We start from the raw sequence: 26,648 nt of genomic DNA, 5'->3' as shown, positions 1-26,648 counted from the left end.
TGAACAGTATGGTTTGTCCTTTGAGTGATCGCTTACATACTTTGTTTAAGGTCAGGGATAAATTTGCTTATGAAACTGAGTAGCAGTACAAAATAACAGATGAAATATGATATATAAAGTAGCTTTATATTGGAATTACCTATTCTTGTCAAAAATTATAGATGATCAGCTAGCTGGGATGACATGCAATGAAATTCTGAATTGATACTGATTTTATTTAATTTTATTTATTTATTCTTACCCCACCCACCCACTATAAATTGGTACATCTTAGGGCTGTGCGATATGACCAAAATCTTATATCCCGATATAAGACATGTATCGTCCCGATAATGATATAAATCACAAAAATTTTACATTTTCTGTAAATTCTGTGAATCTCGGGCAGCTCAACTTGCGTGAAGTGTTTCCAGCTGAGCGTCATGTACCTACCTGGAGTTGAGTGTTTTAACCGATGCATGAAATTATACATTTTTAGACATAAGTTGTAACGGCTGCCGTTTTCTTTGTGAGTATTTATCACACAGCGTGCTGCAGGGAAAAGCCTGTTCTAACGTTTGAGTCTAAGGTGTATTTTTTTAGCACCTGAGGGCTCTTTTTTGCTTCTCATCCGTAAATACTCTGCATACTCTTTCACGTGATTCAGTTTATTTTGAAAAGTCTCAACAGGATCTTGAGCTTTATTGTGAAAGGTTTATGTGGAAAATACATAAGCGGACTCGCGATGGTTTTACTGTCGTTCTTGCTAACGACAACGCATAAAAACAGGTGCTTGCCCGTTTTTTATGTGGTTATATTAAATATAAGAGAAAGAGAGAACTTTAAGAAATTAATAGAGCCACTACAGTGACCATCAAAACGATGAAAAAAATCTTGCCGTAAACAGTTTATTTTGCGACACCACGACACAAACGATAGCGTAAAATGAAACGACAGATGTTTTTAATATCGTCATCCAATATATATTGTTATATATACAGCCCTAGTGCATCTCATGTCAATAGTCTTCACAATATTCTAAACAATATGCAAGCATATATAGTACAGTTAAATATATATACTATGCCAGAAATATTGTTGTAACTGGACTGTTAAATGATGATGTCTGAAGATGACATTTTGGTATAAAATGCAACATTTTACTACAGATGAAATATTTGTTAGATTAATTAACTCCCAATTAATTGTTACTACCAGGTACCCATTTCACTATCTTTTTAAGTTTTTTGTTCTTGAAATTGTAATTACCCCCCCCCCCCCCCCCCCCCCCACACACACACACACACACACACACACAACTCAGTGTAAAAGTTGGCAAATTGCCTGTTCCATGTGTTCTCTTATTTTGCACCCCGTAGATTTTGGCTACTCCAATACTCTGATGATTAATGGAAGCACTCTCAGACGTTCATGCAGAATCTCTGTGTGCTACAACCTCTTCTTCTGACCCAGCCCCCCAGTCTAAATGCAATTCTTTTGCATCCCCCTTCTCTCTGCTATCATCCCCCTCCCTTCCTTCCTTCTTTGCTGTGACTGAATATGATCTCCCCCACCCTTCCAATGTCATAGCCGTTGGTTTGGCCTTCTCTGTATTTGGTGTAGATTGGAGCTTTGTCACTCTAGCAGCTGCTGTATTGTAACTGGGAATGGTGCATATGGCACATGGACTGGGAAGTGAGTCTGTGAGAACAGCATCATTGTTTGGCTGTTGCACGAAAGTGATGCTGCTTGTTTTATTTAGCAAAAATAAACATTGTGCGTTGCACTCACAAGTCACTTGACAAGTATACTTTGCACAGTGTGGCTCTTGTTTTTGTGTTTTGACATCTGACCGTTTTTAAAGTGCCTACCTTTTCATGAACATGATATTTTAAGAGAGATGTCAACTTGCTTAAAATTATATAATATATTGTATTATATTATGTATTGGTACAAAATTATATAATGTGGTGGTATATGGTGAATTGGAGACTGAAATTCTAGGATGCCTTTTTTTAATGCTTTAAGGAAAAACATAAAGCCATGAAATGTTGAGAATGCGTTCTCAGTGCATTCCATGCATGTGAAGAGTTGCTTCCCAGCACGTTTTAAAGTTTGCCACCTGCTCCAGGTTCTTGGAGCGGCCTACAGCTCTCAGAAACAGAAGAATTGTAGTCATCAGCTGTAGTTCTGTAGTGGATGGTAGAGTCAGAGCTTGTCTGACTGCTTGAAGAGAGACTTGAGAAAGCTGATGGACAATTGATTGACAGCTACCACAGCAGCAAATTGACAAGCCTGAACACTAAAACCAGCAAACTGCTTAAGTGATATGCTGGGAAGCAGGGCTTTAGCTTAACTTTGTTAGCTTATAACACTGGTGTTACAGAGGTTACTAGTGTTGCGAGTTCCATGTAGCACAGACCAAAAAGTTGCAGCCCAAAAATGAAATGTCTGTTAGAATCTCTAAAAACCAAAAACAGTGCAGTTCATTACTTAAACACACTGACAAACGACAGTAATGCATACAATGAACACACAATAACAAAAATATTTTCAGACAAACATTTTTATTTGTTAGTGAAAATTTAAACAGAATAACTTGTATTAGTGTGTATGTGTAATACATAGGTATGTGTTGAGAAGTTTGTGTCATACTGCATGTATGTATATGTATTTTAGAGAGATGTATGTGTCTGTATACAACACATCCATAATTCTGTGTGTCCGTATGTGTGTGTGGAAAGTTACACCACCAGCACATCTGCTGCCCACTGCTTTAATCGAGGCTTCCATGTCCTCTCAGAAGGGGACAACCTTTGTTTCTGCTGTTTGGCCTGGATTATTCAAATGGGCAGCCTTCCCTATTGATTCTGACCATATCTTCTGTAGTAGACACATGAAGGCTGCTGTGAGTGGTGTTCTTAATATGTTTTTGTGCAGAAAATCCTCACTCACACTGAGCAAAGGAGATTTTCAGTACAAGCAGTATTTCAACCAATTGTGGGATGTTCTGAAATATAAGAAGGCAATTATTTTTACATAGCACAGACATGGCTTTGTAAATATTGAAGAATGTCAAATTCTGTCCACACACCTCAAACTCCCAACAGTATGGCTCTTTGGTGAGGGTTGCCTACCACAGCCTTAGTTAGGACTTGTCCTTAAAGGTGGTCCTGACGAGCATTTTCAGCAGCTGCCATTCTCGAAGGACCCGCTCTAGCTGATATCCACCACTTTGTTAATAGAGTAACAGAAGGAAAAAAGGAAGGAAGAAAACTCTGGCACTACGGCCTTAAGTGAGTGGGCGATAGTGCCAGCATGCTCTGGTTGTTGTTTAAAGATGATTGCATCCCTGGGTGTTTGTTAACATTATCTCTTTTAAATATCTTGTTTCCCCCGACATAAGAATTGCTTGATTTGCCCTTTTTCGCTGCTTCTGAGCAATATTAACAAAATAAAAGATGTGCCACACTGTACTTATATAAACTTTTCCTTTCTAGTCAGACAGTTGGTGCAGGTTTTATGTGTCTTTTATCCCGATGGCCTTGTTTTCTTACGTTCTCATTTAAGTGTTTAAAATATCACTCCATTTTTTTCAGTATGAAAGTACAGCTTCCAAATTCCATTAGATTCTCTGAGCCATTTGCACATACGTCTACCAGTGGACTGGCAGCAAACACAAAGGAACTGTGGGAATTGTTGTGGAATTTAAGGCTAATTACGTTGATATGCTAACAATTTGTTATCACAACAGACTACAACTACTCTGCGGCATTACAGCAAGCCATTCCTTAACAACAACAAAAAAAAGCGGCTTGCAAAGCTGTCACACGAGTGCTATGTATGCAAAATAATTTATTGCACAGAGTTTATTTTCATCGCATGTGCACTATACAGCTCTGGAAAGTCAACTTTTTGCACTGCTTTTTCAAACTCACTATTGTACACTCACTGTTACACTGATAGGTGATCCCATGATCACACAGTGTAACAGACATTGGATGCCTAACATTGTTTGCTACACCAGTCTGTTAAGGTCACACGACACTGTCAATTAGACATAGACCACATAACGCCAGTCCTCCTAACAGCTGAAATCAGACATACCCAGGTCACTGATTTAAGAGTGCCACAGTATGTTTGCAATATTAGTCACACTTGCATCTGTGACAGCCATTGTCAATATGAACTAGTGAAGTTTAACTGTTGTCACTAATATCAAATATCAATAGTGTGAATATGCATTTGCTTCAGCAATACTGAAAGAGTTGTTTACAGCACCTAGTCCAGTTTTAGAAAACTAAGGTTCTCTTCTTGATTGTGAATTATAAAAATGTGTAGATGAGCATATAATCTTAGTGCAAATTAAAAACAAAATTAGTGTGATAAAGTGTCATTGTGTTAGACACACATTTTTGCTGTGTGATGCATGCTTTACTAAGCTGAACAGTTCATGCACGTGCACAATAATTGTGTCCGCTTATCTTTTAATATAACTGTATGCGTTCAGGCTTGTGAAATGATATTAGGTCAGATCAGTTAGGAAGATTTACAGCTTCTAATGGAAAGTGACTAGAACACAGATTCAGACACTAAGCTGATACTTTAAGATGCCATCAGATTAATTAGGAAAAAAGTGCATGTCTAGGGTTTTAACCTCTTAAATGCTCACACGTTCACTTTACCGGAGATACTTCTTGCCGCACTAACTAAAGGTCTTATAATATCCTGTATCCTATTCTTACCTCAGAGAGATTTACCTAAGCTTTCTTTTCTCTTTCCTCCACAACATTCTTTGTTCTTTTCTTGTTTGGTCAGCATTAGCACCTCAGCACTGTATATTTTGCAAATCAAGCATCTTATTTCAATATAGGTTACATCTGTGGTTCAAACTTATTTTGAGACAGATGCCCAAAAATGCATCTTTGGGAATGTTACTTTACCTTAGACAGGTAACAGTAATGATACTAAGGATCCCAAGGATAGATGTTGTTAGCATTACACTTCATTAGTGGTTACCTTAGCAAGGTCAGTTGTAAATCCACATGTTCAACTGTACATCTTTAAAACCTGGCAGTGATGTCACTCTCAGCTTACACACGTTCTAGTAGTAAAGTCAGAAGAGAAGGAAAAATGCCTTATTTTAGTCCTTAGCAAGGTAGAGCTGTTCGCTCTCGTGCATCACTTGCAGCATAGCACAGCGCTTGTTTTCTTGTATTTATTTATTTTTTGTGCTTAAAAACACCATTACAGCATGTTCATAGATAGGGCTGTGTTTAGGGCTCAAACGATTCATCGAGTAATTTTAATAATTTGATTATTAAAAAATTCTTGACACAAATTCTTTGCTTTGCTGCTTCATTTAACACACGGCTCCATACCGCACCAGAGTTGGAAATGCGATCCACATTGGCGACTAAAAACAGACTGCAATAGAAGCGTATTTAGGAGCAGCGTATGAGTAAAACATTTGATAACATTAAGCTCACTGACACTGATAACCCAACAGCAGGAGACATGATGACGGTGCCGTAGTTTAACATGGAGTCGGAGTCTGTTTACACACCATGAAGAGCAAAGAGGTGGAAATGTTAGTGAGATGTTGAGCTCAGGTTGAGTAAAAGAAAATGTGTTTCTAGTGCAGGGGTAGGCAACTCCAGGCCTCGAGTGCCGGTGTCCTGGAGGTTTTAGATGTGTCCATGATCCATCACAGCTGATTTAAAGGGCTAAATGACTCCTCAGCATTTCTTGAAGTTCTCCAGAGGTCTGGTAATGAACTAATCATTTGATTCAGGTGTGTTAACCCAGGGTGGGATCTAAAACCTGCAGGACACCGGCACTCGAGGCCTGGAGTTGCCTATCCCTGTTCTAGTGTCTAAAACAACAGCGCTGTTCCTGTAATCACCATTCAAACCTTTACTGGGAAAAAGCTAGCTGCCCTTCATCCATCAACGTATAAATCCTGCTGCTTACAATCCATAAAACATAGCTTAATTTTTTTTCTACTTTATTATTTCCAATTTTCTTTAAATATTGTGATAAAATCCCATTTAGAGCCTGGGCAGTGTCCTGCATATGGTTCATTTAATGAGTCACAATTGCACAGCCACACAGTTGAAATGTTTCACTGTTTTACAGATGTTTTGTGCACTGCCGCCATATTGGATTGTAAAGTTGGGGCTGTGATTTAACAATCACCACTCTAAATCTCCCAGTTAGAAGTCTGAGGTGTTCCGGTTGAAATTTTTGAGTGGGGTGCCAGAAATACGACTTCTGACTTAAGATGGAATGCACCAATACTTCCACCCTTACAGCTTTTTCAGCGAGCCAGCCCACTTTTTGCAATGATGCAATGTTTGAATGCTAAACATTATTACGTAATACTCTCAATATTTGCAGTTTAAGTTTTCCACGCAATGATTGCAATCCTGCACTTAAGTTCAAGCCTTGACTTAGTCATGAGTTTATCTCCTGTTTTAAGCAGTCAGTTGGAACTTGAATCTGCCTCATAGATCTGGCCGAATATAGTTATTTTTCCTCAAAAAAAAGTCCCATCATGATATCAGTCTGTGTGCTAGACGAGGAGATGATGGACTACAGATAAGTGAGCCCTTAGATTGGTGGGGGAAGGCATATACAAGATTACTCTAAAGAGACTGATTGTATGGGGGTGGAGCGTGATGAAATGGACTGAGAAAAAGACAGGAAGGGGGTGGGGTCTTAAAGGTGTAATGGAAGGGGGCAGAGAGAGAGAGCATGGACCTCAAGCCATTGATGGAGAAGTGGGGAGGGGTGAAAAGAAAAAAACACGTAGGAGTAAGAGAGAGAGGGAGGGGGAGAGAGAGGGAGGGAGGAGTGTGTGGGCTGAGGCTTGCTGAATGAGGAAGCAGTTGAGCCATTTTTTTTTTACTGTTGAGTAACTGCATGCTGGCCTGCCTGTGTTAGAGAGGGTGAGAGCGGGACCTGGACGAAAAAGTGTTTCTTCTGGATCTTATCAGAGCTCAGTCCTCTCTTTCACCTTCCCCTCTCAGTTTCGTATACATCTTGATTGCTGTTTGTGACTATTTAAGTTGGGGAGGCCCTGGAGAGGACACACAATGGAGCGAAGAGCCTCTGGCAACTGGGCTGTTGTACTGTTGAGAGGGGGATGGTGTAGAGAGAGGACCGGTTCACACAGCTAACACAGCCTGCCGGCTGTAGGTTTCCAGCAGCCTGTCCTCCCGCCTGGACCTACTCTTTCCCGGCTGGGGCCTCTTTTTCCTGGAACAGCCACCCTCAAACTACACTTGGACTACACTACGGATTACTCACCGTGTTCTGTGGGATTTTATAATACATACTGGAGCCTGAAGAATAAATCTATTATGTTTTTTGGATTGAACAAAGGGAAAAACTAACTTCTCTGTAATTCTTCCGTGCCCTGTTTTGGTTTTTGCTTTCTCTTTCTGTTTAGAGGAGTTCGTAAATGGATTACAAGATGCATGCCAAATCAAACGATTTACTGGATTTCCAAATACTGGATACACTTCTGGAAAAAATTGCGCATTCAGTCTCTGTTAAAAGGTAATGTTATCTGGTTACTTAGAGTATGTTACATTTTTCTTCAGAAACTCTGTTGAGTCACTGAAGGTCTTTATAGTCTTATATTTACAAAATGTTATAAATTTGTGTACATGGTTAAAAAGTATAATAGAAAACACTAAGGACAGCCTGGAGTCATGGTTCTTGGGACTATCATGTGGTTAGAAAGACGAGTTTTACGGGACCCAGCAATTCAATCCTGTTTAGAAATATGTCTTCAGTTTTATTCTGAATTGTATTTGGTATCTAGATTTCAGCCAGAAGCCTACCTCCTGGCGTGAGAGAGAGAGAGGAAGGGGGAGTACAGAGGAAGACTGTAGGGTTTTGTGTGTGTGTGCGCGCGTGTGTGTCTCCTGATTCCTGGCAGGGTTTGGCTTGCTTATCCTAACCAGCTGGAAGTTTAACTTAAAAGAGACTACATGATTCTTGCCTTTTCCTGTTATGTGTCTGACTCATGGTTAGTCTATTCGAGTCAGTCTGTATGACTCATGTAGTAAGCGGTTATAATCAGCACAGGGGGAATTTTTTTTATATGTGTGACCTTTCACTGAATTATTGAAAAGTCATTACTTTTGTTTCAAATTTCCATAGAACAAATGTAAACAAAGACAAATTTTGTTTGACTTTCATATGTGATGAAACTGAAGTAGCACAGGTTATGGGTGGTTACTGATAGTCATCGAAAACTAGGATTTGGAGGTATCAAGAGTAAAAATACAGTGCATTGGCCAAGAAGTCTTGAATTGTTCCCATAGAAACATTGGCAAAATTTGTTTTTTCTTTGCTTCAACACCTTGAAATTGAAATTCCTGTCATATGCTGTAGCGTTTCAAGTTTATTTTGGTATGTTTCTTGTTCCACTGGTGTACCATGAGGATTAATACATACATTTTTATAATCAATCTTATTCTTAACTATTATTAATCAAGCATAATTTTACTGTAAGTTCTTCTAGTGCTTTTCTTGATAGTTGGCTTTTTGTTGCTCACTATGAGGCTGCTGTACACAGCCTGATGCGTGCATGTCTGGTGCCATCTGAGCCCTGTTTGCACCTGTAAATTTCACGTGGTGATCGCACGCCCACTGGGACAAGTATTTGCCCTTGCAAGATGGGATTTACAATCAGAAACACCCTTAATTCATGGATGACTCGTTACCTTATAAAAGTTTTTCACATCAGTGCTTTCAAAATAATAACAACTATATTTGTGCCTCTTTTCCACATGTACGTACTGAGCTTGACTCTACTCTTCTTGGTTTTGGTTGTTTTACATTACAGTCAAGTACCACCTTTTTATGCTTGGTGTCCTTATAGCAACACAGCCAGTGGACCAGTATGCTGGTTTGTGTAGACCCATTTCTGTCATTGCCAGGTTTAAAAACTTATCAGTTTTGATTTTTGTGAAGGGGTCGCTCTAATGACTCATCAGTGACGCCACTAACTGGCCAGTTGGTGGCATTCAGGCTGATGTCACATTTTGTCTCAGAGCGCTTGGAACCCCGGCCAGGTATCAAGTACTACTACCTAATGAAAAACCCTAAAAACTGAGTCAACTCAAGGCAAGCCAAGCAAGCACTAGTGGAAAGGGCTAAAATTGAAACTGACTAAACCCATGTTGAGTTTCAAAAACAAAAGTACACTTACATTTCTTGTCTTACCAGTCGAAAGGAGAGGGGGAATAAAAGGACATATGCAACAAGAGTGTTAACGACCCGAGAAATAAAAACATAGGTGGAATCAGTACAAACTTGAAAATTGACTGTCAAGACAGTAGCATTAGGGTGGAGCTCCTCCCTGAAGAGGAGCTGAAAAGGCTGGTGTGTAAGCAGGGAAATTGTGCTGTTGGCTTTGTCAGTGTGGTTCAATTAATTATTTATTTTCATGCTTTCAGACAACATAAGCCATCATTCGAACTCCTGGGGCAGCCCCCCCCCTTAACCTTATACATGAATGATTAATAGCTTACTCTTACAGGGAGCACTGATGTCTTGCTATATTGTGTTTTGCTTCTATGTAGGACAGTCGGTGATGCTATATGTAGGACTAGATATCCTCACTTGAGATTTGTAACCCCCACCCCAGTAACCAGAACCACTTCCTCTCAAGAAAAAAAAAATTCCACAGCAGTCTGTGGTCCAGGTCAAAAGTCAACTATTATTCCAGGCCTAAACCATGCAGCCACAGGAAGCAAGCCTCTTGACCTGTGTTGGGGACTTTTGGAACCTTGATCTTAGATGCAAATATTACTGTTAAATTATCACAGCAGGTCATTCAAACTTGTTATATAAGTTTCTCTTAGAGACAAACTGAATGTGAATTGGTGCTTGCTAATATTTGTGCAGTTTAATATTAAGAAAATCTGAGCAAGCAACTTTGTCTTGCATGTAATTTATTTGAAGTGCGCAGCATCCAAATTAAAACATGTGAGGGCAAAAAGAAATTGCTGGAAAAGGCACTCACAAAAACAAGGCATATGTACACCTGCGCATAATAGCCCCTTTTCCATTTACCTACTTGGATCGACTGGTTTTCCATCCCAATTGAATACCACCTAATGTGTATAATCGTCAATCATATAAATGCTGCTGATCAACTTGTGACTTTCTAATATCTGATACGAATGCTACAAAAAAGGTGGATGTCGAGGCAGCTGTATACCTACCGCTCTGTCTGTGGCTTTTCGTCAGACTCTGGGACCATGGCGCTGTTTTTTGGAGCCATTTCCCTCATTGCCAGGTTTCAAAAATGGCGGTTTTGCTTTTTGTGAACGAGACACTCTCATGACTCATGGAGTGACACCACTGACCAGCCAATCGGTGGCATGTGACATCTTCAGTCACTTCATTTTGGATCGCTTGGAACCCCGCTAACCAGGTTCCATGACCTAATGGAAAACCCTGAAACCTTGAGAAGACTAATGGAGAATTGGCTAATGTTCCCTTTAAGCCGCAGTCAGTCTAAAAATTTGTGAATCAGCCTCAAATGCTGCACTCTAGTCACCCACTTTCAAGCTAGAATGTTTATGTATACAAATGAGAGTACTGATCGGAGGGTTCCTCAAGTCATGGTGTCCTCTGGCCAGTCTACAGCATAACACAAAAGTGTCATCACAGCATGTGAAAAGCATAACTGACTGATCCACAACTTTCGCAAATAATTGTGAGAAATAGTGGAATCCCTCTGCACAGAGATATCAATAAAAAATAGTCACTGATAAAAGTGATGTATTTATTTACATTTTTATATGATAAACTTGGCACTCATCATGAAGATATTGTGCGAGTGCTGTCATTGGCTTTATATACAGTAAGGATGGGGGGAAATTGATGTAGCATATTTTTAAATAAATATTTACTCTGCAAATACATTGAACAGTCACTCAACTCATCAGTTTACTAGTAGAGAATCTCCTTTGCTCATATTTTAAATGTTAAGTTGCTGATAACCAGGTACTCTCAGCACTTTCCTCTTATCCTAGTGGCAGGTTTGCTTGACACTGTTGTGGCAGTCTCATCCTGTAGTTAGACTGATTCCAACTCAATTGTCATGGACTACAGTTCATGTTCAGCTCTTGAGATCTGTTATGAGCTAGACCCCAGTCTAACAAGGACCTGTAACAGGTAGAAAACTGATTCAAGTGCTGCAACACCAAACTCACTGAGGCTGCAGAGCAGAATGACCACTACTACAGTCCAAGACTGTGGAGCTGGAGTTCACCTACAGGATGGGGCTCACTGAATATATAGCCTGTAATGTTGTTCAGTTACATAGTTTTCACGAATAACTTTACACCTATTTTTGGCGTAGAAACTTGTAAACGGAAGTGATAATTCACTTAAGAGAGCGACTGCACCTCCGTTTGCACTGGTCACATATGCAAATACTCACCTCCATAAATTGAATATAAATCTATGGGAAACACTATTTAACTGTTTAATGTTGTTTATGTTTTAAAGACGGTTATGTAGTTGGAAAAGTTTTTTTTTTTTACATGTATTAAACCAAAGTTTCATTTTACTCGGTTCACTTTTACTGGTTACTTCCTAAAACATGAAGGGAACCAGACAGAACAGGTTTAACAGGTTTCCTTCCTAAGTATTTTGTCAACAGCATTTATGGTGTTCTAAATTGCAAAGACCGCAAACCTTGTCCATGTTGTGTTTCTGTTAGTGCAAATGATCAGCAGGCCAAAAACCAAATCACTGCACGGTTATTAAATAACAAAATGCTCAATATTAGGTAAATTGACCAATATAGGTGAATTGGAGATGCCAAGAAAGGTGAAATGAAGGAGCTTTTAAAAACACTAGAGATGAGGCTTGTTGCTCTCTGCAATGTTTGAGTGAAGAGATCTACATGACATTTATGCTTTCAGAACATCTCCTGGAAACATTGTATTATAATGCGCTTGTAGTAATAAGTAAGGATGTAGACAAAAAGCTCAGGCCTGGAAAAAATGCAATAACTAGAAATCTACATACTTACCTGTTTGACATAAACATGAATGATATTGTTCTCAGTAGACACATTTGTACTGATTGTTCTTGACAGTATCCAAAAAAGGTCATGAGACAATATAAGACTAATGTTCATTTATTAGCATGTAGAGGAGAAGATATTTTGGCAAATTGTCAAATACATAACACCCACCTGTTTACAGTAGTGATTGTAAATGTGTCATGATGACAGTCAGAACAGGATATCTAAGATGATCTTTCTGATGTCCAGATAACTTACCCACATGTTGTTATTCTGGTTTTACTAGGCTAATTGTTTTCCTGTGACATTTAGTCTGCCAGGCATCTTCAGTCTTCGGATTTAAATATTTCTTTTAATGTTTGCGATTTTCTACACATCTAGTGATACTGTTGTGTTTTTTTAAAGCCAGACAGGGAAAGAAAAATAGTCGTAGACAGCACTAATTTCCTTCGGGATTAATAAAGTATTCTGATTCTGATTTAAACTTTCCCAGGTGTTGTTGAGAAAAATTTAAGACTACAGCCAATGTTTTAAAATGGTGTTTCATTTATGTTGTTGAGCTAGATGGTTCTGCAAATGAAGATGGCAAAACATTTCAGCCAATTTCACTGCAGCCTTTAGGTTTCAAAGACACTATTTCACAGGAATGCATGCAAATGCTGGATGCAGTCAAATTGGGCATTAACCTTTGTTAACCTGCTTACTGTCTTCTGACCTGTGTGATGTCAGATCGTTCTGATTTAACGTGACAACAGAACAAGTGATCATCTAGCGAATTCAGATTGAGTGGAGTTCATGTGATCATAGCTTATGTTCAGCCCTGATAGGGAGGTCAGTTAGACATATACAGTCAAATGTTTAAGTCCACTTGAAAAATGGCAAACATTCATATTTTGCTTGATTGGATCTTAACAAGGTTCCAAGCAGAGTTTCAACATGCAACATTAAGAAATGGGAGTGAGACAAAACATTTTTCTGAGCATGCAATTTATTAAAAACAACATTGAGAGAGGCTGTTTTACAGCTGATCAAAAGTTTAAGACCACATGCCTTTAAAAGGCCAAATCTGTGCAAAAATGAGGCTTCATTGTCATTTTGTGTCATGTAGTCACACTGTCATGACGTTCTGATGGCAAAAGCAAAAAAATGTTCCCTTTTCGAACGTGGTCGGGTTTTTGAGCTATATAAACCAGGTCTCCCGCAATGTGCCATTACTGCTGAGCTGGGATGCAGTAACACAGTCTACTGGAATTTCTTAAATGACCCTAAGGGTTATGGAACAAAAACGTCAAGTGGAAGACCCCCCAAAATTTTGCCAGCACTGAGCCAGAGGATCTAATTGGCTGTCCGTAAAGACTGCAGCCCCATAACCATCAGACGGCACCTGAAACTGAAGGGCTTCAAAAACAAAAAATATCTTCAAAGGCCGTGTCTTCTTGAACGCCACAGAACTGACCGTTTGAATGGTCCTGATGATTTCTAATGTTACTGGCATGAAAAGCAGATTCCACCTGACATGTTTTCTACGCCCTACATTTCAGGGGGCGCCATGGTCTGGGGTGCTTTTTCCTTCAGTGGAACAACGGCACTTCAGGTGGTGCAGGGCCGTCAAACAGCTGCTGGTTATTTCTAAATGTTGTAGAGAGCATCTCTCATGACTGAGGGCCCTCGTCTGTATGATAACACCTGGGTTTTTTTAACAGTGCTACAGTACACAGTGCCTGCAGGACAAGGGACTTTTTCAAGGAGAATAAAATCAGTCTTTTGGACCACTCTGCATGTTCCCCTGATCTAAATCTAATTGAGAACCTTCGGGTATGGATGACAGGGGAAGTTTACAAAAATGAACAACAGTTCCAGACAGTAGATGCCTTTTGTGCGGCCATCTTCACCACTTAGAGAAATATTCCCACTCATCTCATGGAAACTCTTGCATCAAGTATGATTTATTTTTTTTTTTTAATTTATTTTTTTTTTTGCAATTTTTCAAGTGGTCTTAAACTTTTGATTGAGATTGTATGAAGGCTGATGCAAACATAAAAGTGTACTGTAGCTGAAGATAATACTGATTCTGAAAAAAGCAACATAATAGTCTTTCCAACTATGCCAGTATTTATAATGCTGTAATAACTGCAAACTTTTACATATAATTTTCTTGGGGGAAGAGAGGCGAGAGAGGTCTCCAAAGGTTTTCAGCATCATTGCAACATTATTTTCTCTGAGCACAGTGTAGAAAGTGCAGAAAAAAAGCTTGCATGTGCTTTTGGTGTACAAAATATCCATGACAATAAGTTTGATTTTCGTTCTGGTTTCCATCATTAGTCAGGAATGGCATCTGATAGTCAGTAGACTGAAATCATGCACAAAAAGGATGATTTGTCCAACAATCACTAAAGCAGAACACAAAAATGTGTTCTGCAAGTTGTGCGGTGCACAAGTTGTATCTGCATCATCACAGGTGTCATTTTTGGAGATGACCTTGAATATTGTGATATAATGTTTTATCGTGTATTGTCTACCACAACCTTTCATATTATTTTTGATCATTTGACAAACAAATTGTATTTTAGTGTTTAGTAAATTAATCCCTGCTTGGCTAGATTTGCACATCGGTGTGCTGAGTCTAGACAAGTTCTGTGGCTTTGTTTATTTTAAATTTGTTTTTATTTGGTCTTATTCACAGGGTATGGTACTTTTGCCTCCAGCTACAAATGTACCATATCACCTGGACCAGTACTGCTTCTTTTTTATGTGTTATTGGTTGTGGTCATTCAACATATTGGCAGTTATTCAGATTCTCCACTGTGCTTTAGTGCCTCGGGGGGGGGGGGGGGGGGGGCAACACAGTGATCATGTGGTGTGCAAACTGCTTCCTCCTTCTCAGAAAGTGACTCACCAAGAATGAGATTAGTCACAGATCCATATAGTTGTGTGTGTGCATGTGTTTATCTTTGAAGGCGGATTTCAGAGTATCAGACTGGAAAGCTTGAATACACAATCTGATGATCAGTATTTTTCCCCCAGAATACTGCTGCTGTTGTATTTTTACTCTGTTAGTCTAGATTGGTTTTTAGTTGGACTGTTGTCTTAACAGCCTTTGTGTGTAATTTGAATGTAATGTCCCTGACTGCCTGGGAGAGAGTACATTATGTAGGACTGAGCGTGCGGTGGAACACACAGTCCCTCGGCTGCCAGATGACGCTAATTCTCCTCTACTCTCCACCCCCTGCCCACTCACATCCAAAAGCACTCCCAGGTCTTGAGACAGAGTGGGAACAAAAGATCTACTACGACAACAACAACAACACACACACACAAAAACAAAACTGAAACAGTTTATGATTTTTATTGAATTCACATCAGTAGACGGTTCTTATTTTATATAGTACGCCATAATATACACTTTCTATGATCAATCATGAGTTAATGCATCTGATTGTGATATCTTTTTGGAAATAACATTTCTATTAACAGATAGAGAAACTGTTATGGTAAAATTCAGACAGTTCGTTTTTGGTTTTCATTTGAGTAGTGTTTCTTCTTTCGGTTGAGAGGAAAATTTGTGAGTTGGTGGAACTATGTCATAATACTCACTGAACTAACAGTTTGAAACCATAAAGGAAATTAAATCATGTGGTCAATTCTTATGCTGACAAAATCCCCAGTAGATTAGTCAATGATTTGCAGATCTAGGTGTATTTTACATTACGTCTGTTGCTGCCATGGTTACATATAGTCAGGGACAATTTACTTATCTACCTCAAAAATAGATACAAAGAAAAGTGAGAAAATAATAGAGCAAAAGAAAAGGCAAGAACTGTGCCAGGTTAAAAAGGTGCAATTTTCTGTGTCTGGGTAGTTCAGAGTAGGGCAGGGCAATATGGCCAAAAATATTTATCACGATATACATTTGAAAATTTGCAATAACGATATCACTGACGATATAATTGACGCAAGACAAAATACTTTACAACTCCGCAACTTTATTAGTGCAAAAAACCCCCCATCAATGTATTTTCACTTAAACAAGCAGCTGTTTTTTATGTGCATTAAAGCTATATACAAATTTAACAGTGCAAATGCAAATTTCTTGCTGACAGTTTAACCAAAAGGCATTTCCAGTGGAAACTGGCCGACATATTATACCTGGTTATGCTCAGGATATCCACAAAATTTAAAAAGAGGTTATCCACACACAATACGGTAATATTATGTTGAAGCACAGTACGTATCACTCCGCGAGGTTCCTGACTACGGTAGCCATAATGCTCCAACAATCCATCAAGCGGTGCGGCTTCGTAGCTTAGCAAAGTCGTACTAAAACATTTTTTGACAGATTTTTGAGCAGCATGTACCACATAAAAACAGTTTGGTAATAAAAACGGCCTGCTTGCATGCTCTACCAAAAAATGTGCTTTGGTGTGTATCTGATGGACGAAAGCCAAACCAGTTCCATACCACTGAAGTTGCACCATTTTTGGTTCATCTGTTTCATTCAACAATCCGCTTTCGCCCTTCTCATTCTCCGTTGCCGCCATGCTTTTTCCACCATGCGCGTATTAAAACAAAGGCACTGCACATGCGCGTTTACCCATATTCTATCGCGATATTTCATTTTCTTATCATTGCCTAACATTATTCCGGTATTACTGTGAACAGTACCCCTAGATCAGAGTATAATATCACAGTAACTCTCACATTGGACAAAACTCTAGTCACAACCCGTCCCCTCACCATGTGTGGATGGTGACTTGTATTTTTAAATAATTTCCCCCAGGGATCAATAAAGTATTCTGATTCTGATGGTGGTACGGGATAAGGAAGGGTGCAAATCCATATTAAACTGTATATGCATTTGTAACAATCATATGGTGTAGCTTATTAAGATGATACCATTAAGTTAAAGGAAGGGTACTTCTAACATTTGTTTATTACTTTTTAACCACGTTAGTTCATATGAGATTTATATATCCTGACAACATTAGAAGATGGCTTAAGAATGTCTGCCATATTGGACACGATACAACCACTCTTTGCTAAGGAAAAACATGCATTGCTGGCAATGCTTCTTGGAGTTTTCTAATTGTTGCTGGGTTGCAAAGAATGCAAAGAAAACTGAATAATTGCTTTGGTAGCCAGAAGACTTCCACAGTTGGCTGTTGTTATTAATTTTTGTCTGTAAATACTTGCTAACTGCTTGCTGAGTGGTAGCACAACTTGTGAAAAATTGTGACACGAACCAGAAATTAAAGTAAAAGTTAGACGTTTTGAAACATTGTTGCAATACTTTGAAGGCAAACCTTCTGCATTTCAGGGTTGAACTGCGCGTTTCACAGTCTATTTAAATATGAGGATTGTGTAGTCTTACTTTGAAGGCTTTTATAATTCTGTAATCATTTGTACATTTAAACTAGCCAAAGGTATCTATATAACAAAGACTGGAAGCCAGGGAGAGCTTCAGTTTAATGTACATCTGCAACACCAGTTACTACTTTTGCTTTTTTCCATGTTACCAAGTCTGTCATAGCATTTAATTACAGTTAATACTAATTCTTCCCTATTATACCAAAGTAGATAAAGTATTTAACATATTCAGTTATGAAGGATCTTTAAAAAATTCACCCCGCCAACAGTGTGTTCTGGTTCAAGGCCAGATTTTCTGAATGAAATCATCACTGGGAACTTTGTCTTATTTTTAATATGACTGTGTAAACATTACAGTGCATGTTTCATCCTCTACTCACAATCAGAGCTGACAAAGTGGACATTTTTTCAACTGATAGAAGAAACTAACTCATTGTGTTGTGATTAAATGGCCGGTATACCACTAGCCTTGCAGCTATTTTATTTATTTGATTGTAAACATGGTATAAGGGGTCTAACTAAACTTTGCGTTGAAATGTAAAATGTTATTGGCTGTGTAACAAAAATCATTAGTTTAGCAAAGACTTTGTTTATAGTTTTGCTAATTACTCTTCTTTTCTGTTTTTAGAGAGTCCAGTGAGGAGTGCAATGGGATCAGCAGTGCTCTGTCAGTGGAGTCTGTGCCGGGGCCAAGATTAAACTGGTGTCCTGCCAACACCACTACCTCTACCCCTGCCCCTGCTTCAGCTCCAGGGCCCGAGCCCAGGTCCTGCCTTATCAGAATGGGTGACGGCCTGGACACAGCGCAGATGTCGGGCAGCAGCAGCAGCCAGGGGCAGGTTCAGCAACAGTGTAACCCCCCACCCCCAGAATACATCAATCCCAACAGGCCAAAGCGCCAGACCAATCAGCTACAGTACCTGCTGAAAGTGGTTGTGAAAACCCTGTGGAAGCACCAGTTTGCCTGGCCTTTTCATGCACCAGTGGATGCATTGAAACTCAACCTGCCTGTAAGCTTTGTTTTAACATAAAATGCTTGATTTCTCCAAGATTTCATGGACTGAGTAGATGTCTCATAGATCAGCCCAGCTTCTACACAATCTAATGTCCTGTATTTACTTATTTGTACTTTTTTATGATTTATAAATGCAGGCAAACTGACTAGAGCTGTTCTCTGCATGTATATGCAAGATTGAGAATAGCAGGGCTCTTTTTTTCTATTTCTATTTTATCATTTAGATTGTTGCATTTGTCATTGCACAGTATGAAGTCATATTAGACACACGCACATTATATCATCCTCAGCTGTTATAATCTGTAGTTAATGGAATTTAAATTTAATTTACAATTTTGGCTTCCACAAAACAATCAGAGCAAGATAACTGGGATTAAACAGTTACTGTGTTGTATGCTATTCTTTTGCTTTGCCTTTCAGCACACCACTCTCCTTTTGCACCTCTATAAAGATCTAAATTTAGTCCCCAGAAAACTGTGGCAGACTCATTTATGTTGATTTATTTATTTTGTTTTTCAATCTAATTACATTTATCATCCAATTGAAAAGCCATTTCTTTTTTTAAGTTTAATGAATCCACATTTTTTCCAAGCCCTGAGTAATCATGTTTAATGATATGCATCTCGCTATATAAAATCCAATCCATTATTATTATTATTATTATTATTATCATTAATTATCAGTCATCTCTCAAGCCACAATAATGAAATGTTTGCCAGAAATTGAACATTTATTGAACCTTCTGACATTTTTTAAAATTAGTTAAATAAAAAATTTTTGTTTGTGCAATTTATTTTGGTTTTTCGTGATGGGGCTGACAATGATGATATAAAAGTGCCAAATATAATACAGGAGGTGTTAAGGGGTTCACTTTAGTAAAGAACCAGATTGCATTGAAGAGTTTCCACTTGAGTTTTTTCTGACCAACTTATTTGTAACCATTTCAGGACTACTACACAATAATCAAAACCCCTATGGACATGGGAACAATCAAGAAAAGGCTTGAGAACAGTTACTACTGGAATGCCCAAGAATGTATCCAAGACTTCAACACGATGTTTACCAATTGCTACATATACAACAAGGTACATAGTTGTACAACAGAGCCTTATCAATACAACGTTGCAATAATTCTGAAGTTGTTCCACTTGAACTAAGACTGTTTTTCTCCCTTTGCAGCCTGGCGATGATATAGTGTTAATGGCTGAGGCTCTAGAGAAGGTTTTCCTCCAGAAAGTCTCAGAAATGCCACAGGAAGAAACTGAGATTGTTGTCATGACAGGAAAGGGACGTGGCCGAGGCCGGAGAGAGGGAGGTATGGGTCTCTAAAATTAATTTCTACCAGTTAGCATGTATTCCTAGTTTTTCCTCTTTAAGATTGTATATTTAGGGTTCTTTATTTATTTATTTCAGTTGAGTTATATTAAAGGATTGAGAAAATGCACCTTTTAAAAAGGCACTCAATGAATCAACATTTTTCTTTCCTCTGAGTAATCATGTTACCCCTATTTGACTTCAGTGTGGCTGCACATTTCGGTGTGCACATGGATAGGCATTTCTTTGGTCTACATTATTATAAAGACCAGAGAGAGTGTGCAAAACTCTGATATTTGTTTCTGATTCTATATGCAAGAAGAGTTTTTAATCTAAAACTTTCATGAGAAAACAACCGTTTTGTTCTTTCACATCCAGGTCTAAACTTGAAACCCGGGGCCATTATGGATCCTTTGTCAACAACTCCTCAAACACGTGGCCTATCAGCCCTCCCAACAGGGCTCCAAACTCGAGGACCAGTGCAGGGTCCGCCTTCACTACCTCCCCAGCCTTTGATGCAGGCCCTGGCAGGCCATGTGCCCCCAGCGTTATCCAGCCATGCACCACAGCTCGGAGCGCCATTCTCCCTGGGTCAGTCAGACTGCCCACCTCAAGTTCCTGTAATGACTTCTGTGCCTCCCCCTTCCCAGACCTCTCTTCCCCCAGCAACAATCCAGAGCACTGCCCCCATGCTGCAGACCTCCATGACCATGACCAAAGTGAGTGTACTTGACAAATGGATGAATGTTTGGGCATGAAGACTCATCTTTGACCATGCTTGGATCAGACATATGTAGATAAGATATAATAACTGCTTAATTCCCTTTCTTGTTTTACTGCTATCCAGCCAAGAAAGAGCCAAAAAAGGAAAGCAGACACTACAACGCCTACTGCAAATGACCAGCTGAGTGAGTCATCGCCAGCAGAATCTAAGTCTGGGAAGACACTACCCAGGCGAGAGAGCGCACGGCCTACGAAGATTAAAAAGGACGCTCCAGACTCTCAGCATCACATAGGCTTGGGGATGGGACTAAGCGGACCGAGTGGAGGTCATAGCCCCAAACCACAGGACCAGCTGGGGTATTGCGCCAGTCTGGTTAGAGAGATGCTGTCCAAGAAACATGCTGCTTATGCCTGGCCATTCTACAAACCAGTTGATGTGGATGCACTGGGACTACATGATTATCATGATATCATCAAACATCCAATGGACCTCAGCACCATTAAGGTGTGCAGAAAACACATATTTTCAGAGAAACTAAACAGGGGGCATTTTTTGATGGCAAGTAATTAATACCCTTGATGTATTTAATAGGCCAAGCTGGAGAACAGGCAATACCGGGATCCCCAGGAGTTTGCTGCTGATGTGCGATTAATGTTTTCCAACTGCTACAAATATAATCCTCCAGACCATGAGGTGGTAGCCATGGCTCGCAAACTACAGGTACGTACATGCTATTGTTACATTTTTAAAAAAGATGCAAGGCAAAAAGTTGATCTATGTAGCGTTTTACTAGCCTTAAAGTATCCAATATAAGGGGAGGCTGTTTTGCTGCCGTTCTGATCTCTGATTGCATTCTACTGAATTTAACTTTTTGTTTTGGAATTATTTGATTTATTTGCTAGTTTATACAGGGCTCCTCTGCAAAAAAAAAAAAAAGCAAATAAAAAATAACACTGCAATAAATCATCAAGTCTCACATGCTGCAGTTGAACAGGGAGCAGAAGTCATTAATATGTTAGTATCCTGCCCAACTAATGTATGTGTGTGTAAAACACCAATTTTGATAGTATGCTTGCTTCTTTTCATTTGTAGGATGTCTTTGAAATGCGCTTTGCCAAGATGCCAGATGAACCAGAGAGCAAGCCTTTAGTTTCTGCCCCAGCTCCTGCACTTCATCACCCTGCCCCTGTTAAGCCTCAGCCTCCTCTGGCCCACGTCGCCTCATCTTCGGACAGCTCCAGTGACTCATCCTCTGAGTCTGAGTCTTCCACTGATGACTCTGAAGAGGAAAGAGCCCAGAGGTTGGCAGAGTTACAGGAACAGGTCGGTTGTCTAAGAAAATTCAGTTGAGTTGTTGTCCACACCCTGAAAACTTTTGTTGACAACTGATCTAATTTCTGTATGCAGTTGAAGGCTGTCCACGAGCAGCTGGCTGCCCTCTCCCAACCACAAGCCAGCAAACCAAAGAGAAAAGAAAAGGAAAAGAAAGAGAAGAAAAAGGATAAGCATAAAAGGAAAGGAAGCATGCCTGTCGATGAGATCCAGGATGCTACACCTCTTTCGCAGCCGTCTAAGAAGATTAAGACCAGTAACAATAACAACAAAGAGATTGTTCCCAAGAAGAAACCCAGGTGGGTATTAAGCGGTCTCCTAAAGCTTGAACAAAACCTTTATAAAGCAGTCAGCCTGACATTTCACAATCTGTTAATTACCCTTTCTTCATTTTATATACAGCTTATTGTTATGTTTTCAATAAATGCCAAGAGGCTTGGTTATCCTATGACATTTATTACATAGTTTATCTTCTTATAAATTATGAGTCTTAATTGTTGATTGTTGTAATCCAGCTTATTAGGTAACTTTGAGTGGACAGTTTTATTCATGTTAAGAGTTTTAGTCTCCAGCTGTAACTGATTAGCTGTAGGTATGTATTTTCTGTTTTTACCATTTCGAAAAGGTGACTGATTTACTAGAGCTTAGTCAGCATTGGTAAATTTTTGTGTTTTGCCTATGTAGCAAAAAGGAGACGATGAAACCTGCCAGCTTGCAGCCTGTTCCTAGTCTGGAAGATGACCTGGGAGCCACTCTGTCATCAGTTACAGGGGAAAAGTGCAAACCTATGACCTATGAGGAGAAGAGGCAGCTAAGCCTGGACATCAACAAGCTTCCTGGTGACAAGCTTGGCCGTGTAGTACACATTATCCAGTCCAGAGAGCCCTCACTCAAAAATTCAAACCCTGATGAGATTGAGATTGACTTTGAGACGCTAAAGCCTTCCACTCTGCGTGAACTAGAGAGATATGTGTCTTCCTGCCTCCGCAAGAAGAAAAGGGTTTCAGGTAAGCCAGTGTATGAATTAAAGTAAAAACAAACATCGGAACCAACTCCAAATCTATTTTAAAAAAAAAATACTTAGTCTTGACAGAAAACATTCAGAATTCTGCCATTTACCATCACTATGAAATCAGGAAATGTATGAACATGTGCATTGTTTTGTAGTTGATAAGACTATGGAGCCCATGGCTACCTCTAAAAAGACCGGATCTTCTTCAGACAGCAGTGGCTCCAGCTCAGACAGTGAAGTGGAGGTGCCAGGTGAGTTACTCCAGATATGAGCATTCAGATTTACATAATCCCCCCCCCCCCCAAAAAAAGAGAAAAGTATGAAATGTTTATGTTTGTACATGTTTATTTTCCCAGGAACGATAAAACAGCCGAAAAAGAAGAACCATGCTGTAAAGGAGGGGAAGGGGAAGACACATTCTCATATTCAGACTCTACCCGCTCAGGCTACACATCAGTCTCAAGCTGCAGGCCTTCAGTCCAGCAGTCAGATGAAGCAACAGCAGCACCATCACCACCACCAGCCATCTCCTGCAGGCTTCATGGCGCCCTCTGTTGCTCCTCTCGAGTCTTCTCAGTTACTGGAGACGAGCTTTGACTCCCTGCCACCTTTTGGTCAGCCCATCATGCACATGTCCCACCACACAGGCAACGCATCCTCGTCACCTGCACCTTCTCACCTCAACACTCATTCTGCTGGGCCAGTGTCCCCTGAGACACATCCTTTCCTCAACCAGCATTCCGTCCTCCCATCTCCAGGTAAGGTTTTATGCAGAGGCCAATTGTTTGATGACTCTAGTCCTGATAACTACCTAGGTTGCTATTGCTTTTGAAGCTACAACTGCATTTCTCCTCTACGGAATCCTACAGTTGTAATGCAGGTTACAAAATGACCACTAGTTCACTTTTTTCCTATTAAACCTATGTTCTAATAGAGCACATATACTAAAAATTGTATTTTTGCCAACAAATTCACGCTAATAAAGTTTTGCGTCTTCTACCCTTAGCCTTACACAGTTCCATGCCTCAGCAGCCTTCTCGGCCCAGTCACAAGGCAGCCCCTCTTCATCCCAAACCCCCTCAGCAACCAGCGCCACCTCAGCAGCCGCAGCAACAGCAGCAGCCACCTCTGCAGCAACAGCCACCTCTGCAGCAGCTCCAGCCTCAGCCTCTGCCTCAGCCCCAGCCAACAGCACCACCACCACTGCCACAACAGCACCAACTCCCCTCACAGATTCTTCACTCTACTCAGCCTCTACACCAGCGGCCTATATCCCCCCCAACACTCACACCCCAAGGCTTGTTGTCTTCTCAGCCACCCCAGATGCTGCTGGAGGATGATGAAGAGCCAGTGTCTACAACGCCAATTAACCAGTTATTCCTACCGCAGTTTCAGCAACCGCGTCAGACCCAGCAGGCTCGTCAGCAGCAGCAACAACCAGTACAGACTTCACTCCTGCAGTCTGTTCAGACACAATCTCAGCTTTCGTCTCAGACTACCTTGGCTCCTGCCCAGCACCCTGTTCAGTCCCAGGCTCAGTCAGCCCCGTCACATCAGACGCTGTCCCAACAGATGCCCTTACACCAGGCCCGCCACATGCAACATACTCAGCAGCAACAACAGCAACCACAACAGCAGCAAGTGAACTACCAACATTGTCCCATACTCCCTCCTCAGTCCCAGGGAACACAACACAAAGCGTCCATGCCCACCAATAAAACACAACAGATTATCCAGCAGCAGCAGCAAGAGCAGCCCTCCCCTCGCCCGACCAAGCCTGACCCTTATAACACAGGTTGGTCGAATGAAATAGGACAGAAATATATTTTGTTACCTGGATTTTTTTTTTTTCCCAAATGAATCATGTTTGCAGACATCTTATTTCCCTTTCTACTGTTTACAGGTCATATGAGAGACAACCCATCCCCTCTCATGATGAATTCTCCCCAACTTCCCCAGTATCCACCTGTGTCGCACCAGTCTCCACCTCACAACATGCAGCCTAAAAAGGTGAGAACATTTCTGTCAGGTTGGCAACTGTTTTTAACTGAGGCAGAGTTCGAGGCTCGAATAAGGTCTGACTTTGATTCAATTTGATTGCCATGCAGCAAAGGGCCCCTGGGACCCAAGGTGTGTTAAAAGAGGAGAAACTTCCTCCATCACCAGTGATGAGAGGGGAGCCATTTAATCCTGCAATGAGACCAGATCATCATAAACATCCTGAGAGCAAGCCTTGTCAACCAAGCCACAGCCAACAGAGTAAGAGCTCCCTAACTACTTCTCCTTAATGTTTTCCCCCCAAAATGAAATTAAGAATTAAGAAACTGTGCAGGATATTGATTCTTCTTGTGTTGAGCAGATGTGAAGTCCATGGAAGGCTCGCGACCTGTTATCCGCTCCGCTGAGCCCAGTGGGCCACCCACCTCTTTGCAAGATAAGGAGAAGTTCAAGCAGGAGTCCAAGGCTCCTTCTGCCCCCAAAAAGGTACAGGTGGGTGCAAGAGTCAGTTTATAAAAGTAACTCATACCTCTATATACATCTGATTGTAGCCCAAAAGGATTCCACCTACCAGAATTTTTGATTTGATCTCTCTGTGTCTGTTCCTCAGGATGTGAAACTGAAGAATATGGGCTCGTGGGCCAGTTTGGCACAAAAATCCACGTCTACGCCCTTATCGGCAGTGAAATCCTCGAGTGACAGTTTTGAACAATTCCGTCGTGCTGCTCGGGAGAAAGAGGAGAGGGAGAAGGCCCTGAAGGCCCAAGCTGAGCAGGCAGAAAAAGACAGGCTACGCAGAGAGCAAGACAAACTACGGTGAGATCGTCAGTAACAAATACAAAAGGGGCAAAAAGCAGCAGTGATTGAGGAGATTCGTGTCCCGTATTTATTGTATATCTGCTTGAAAAAGTCATGACAGAATAATATAAAGTATATTATAGTTAACTGTGTATAGCAATGTGCAGTCATTCAATGAATTTGAATGACTGCAAATATCTGTTTGAGCTGCTTGATGTTTAATACACAGTGTGAATTCCTGGATTTAAAGATATCGTATGCCCTCTTGTGGTCATATTCTGTGACTGCACCAGCCACAGAGATTAAAGTGTACTGAAAGGGCACAGTAGCAGAGGAAATTGATTTAAAAATGATCAGATCTGACAAGGTTATCATGGAATATCATTAATCATGAGCCTGTCGACCCTCCACTTCTGTCTGATGTTTTTCATGCAAGAGGCCACTGAACGAGCTTTTAATTTTTCATCTATTGTAGATGTTGAACTGCTCATGAATTAGGAATAGTCCAGTAAATAATAAGGGTCCTAACACCCTCTTTTTAAAAATAAATACATTTTTGTAGTAATCTTTGTGATGATCCTGTTTTTGTGGGCTTTAAGTGTCCAGCAGGGCACCACATGTATATGTGAGGACATCGCTTATGCAGCCATGAACCCCCTTCAGCAACATGCTGAGCGTTTGACTGATGGCTGTTGCTCTGCTTTCCAGAGGTCGGGATGAAGAGGAGGTCATGGAGCAAAGCAGAAGGATGCACGATGAGCCTCGCAGACGTCTTGAGCAGCCACACATTCAAGCCCCGTCACAACAACAACATCAGCAGCAGCAACAGCAGCAGCAGCAGTCGGTGCAGCAGGAGTCCCAGCCTCCCGCCATTCAGCAGCCTCCTCAACCTCCCACACCGCCTCAGCTCACCACACAGAACCAGTTAGACCAAGAGAGAGAGAGGGCCCGCCTCCGAGAGCAAGAGAGAAGGAGGCGGGAAGCGGTGAGATGATTTTTCTAGGTTTAACCCTTCTGGGATCTGTGGGGGTCTTGAGCTATGTAAAACAAA

General features: G+C 40.5%; 1 protein-coding gene across 3 annotated transcripts in view; it reads left to right on the top strand.

Moving 5' to 3' along the window:
* brd4 (bromodomain containing 4) overlaps window positions 1–26,648 on the top strand; it is a 37,568-nt gene that overhangs the window by 8,281 nt on the left and 2,639 nt on the right. The window contains exons 1-18 of one of the 3 annotated variants that reach the window (XM_004559585.4): window positions 6,879–7,542; window positions 18,033–18,414; window positions 19,367–19,504; window positions 19,599–19,734; window positions 20,112–20,452; window positions 20,581–20,961; window positions 21,049–21,177; window positions 21,550–21,780; window positions 21,865–22,088; window positions 22,474–22,796; window positions 22,957–23,052; window positions 23,158–23,559; window positions 23,808–24,596; window positions 24,705–24,811; window positions 24,910–25,060; window positions 25,161–25,285; window positions 25,410–25,615; window positions 26,306–26,582. In XM_004559585.4, the coding sequence (XP_004559642.3) occupies window positions 7,445–7,542; window positions 18,033–18,414; window positions 19,367–19,504; window positions 19,599–19,734; window positions 20,112–20,452; window positions 20,581–20,961; window positions 21,049–21,177; window positions 21,550–21,780; window positions 21,865–22,088; window positions 22,474–22,796; window positions 22,957–23,052; window positions 23,158–23,559; window positions 23,808–24,596; window positions 24,705–24,811; window positions 24,910–25,060; window positions 25,161–25,285; window positions 25,410–25,615; window positions 26,306–26,582 (4,536 nt within the window). In that variant the 5' untranslated portion in view covers window positions 6,879–7,444. Of the gene's footprint in view, window positions 1–6,878; window positions 7,543–18,032; window positions 18,415–19,366; window positions 19,505–19,598; window positions 19,735–20,111; window positions 20,453–20,580; window positions 20,962–21,048; window positions 21,178–21,549; window positions 21,781–21,864; window positions 22,089–22,473; window positions 22,797–22,956; window positions 23,053–23,157; window positions 23,560–23,807; window positions 24,597–24,704; window positions 24,812–24,909; window positions 25,061–25,160; window positions 25,292–25,409; window positions 25,616–26,305; window positions 26,583–26,648 lie in introns of those variants that run through there. The other 2 variants (XM_004559584.4, XM_024802219.2) reach the window with 2 other exon arrangements.

This window comes from Maylandia zebra, linkage group LG4 (assembly GCF_041146795.1).
Source record: "Maylandia zebra isolate NMK-2024a linkage group LG4, Mzebra_GT3a, whole genome shotgun sequence".
NCBI lineage: Eukaryota > Metazoa > Chordata > Actinopteri > Cichliformes > Cichlidae > Maylandia > Maylandia zebra.
Note: the sequence above shows the minus strand (reverse complement) of the source record. Positions and strands in the feature narration are given on the sequence as shown.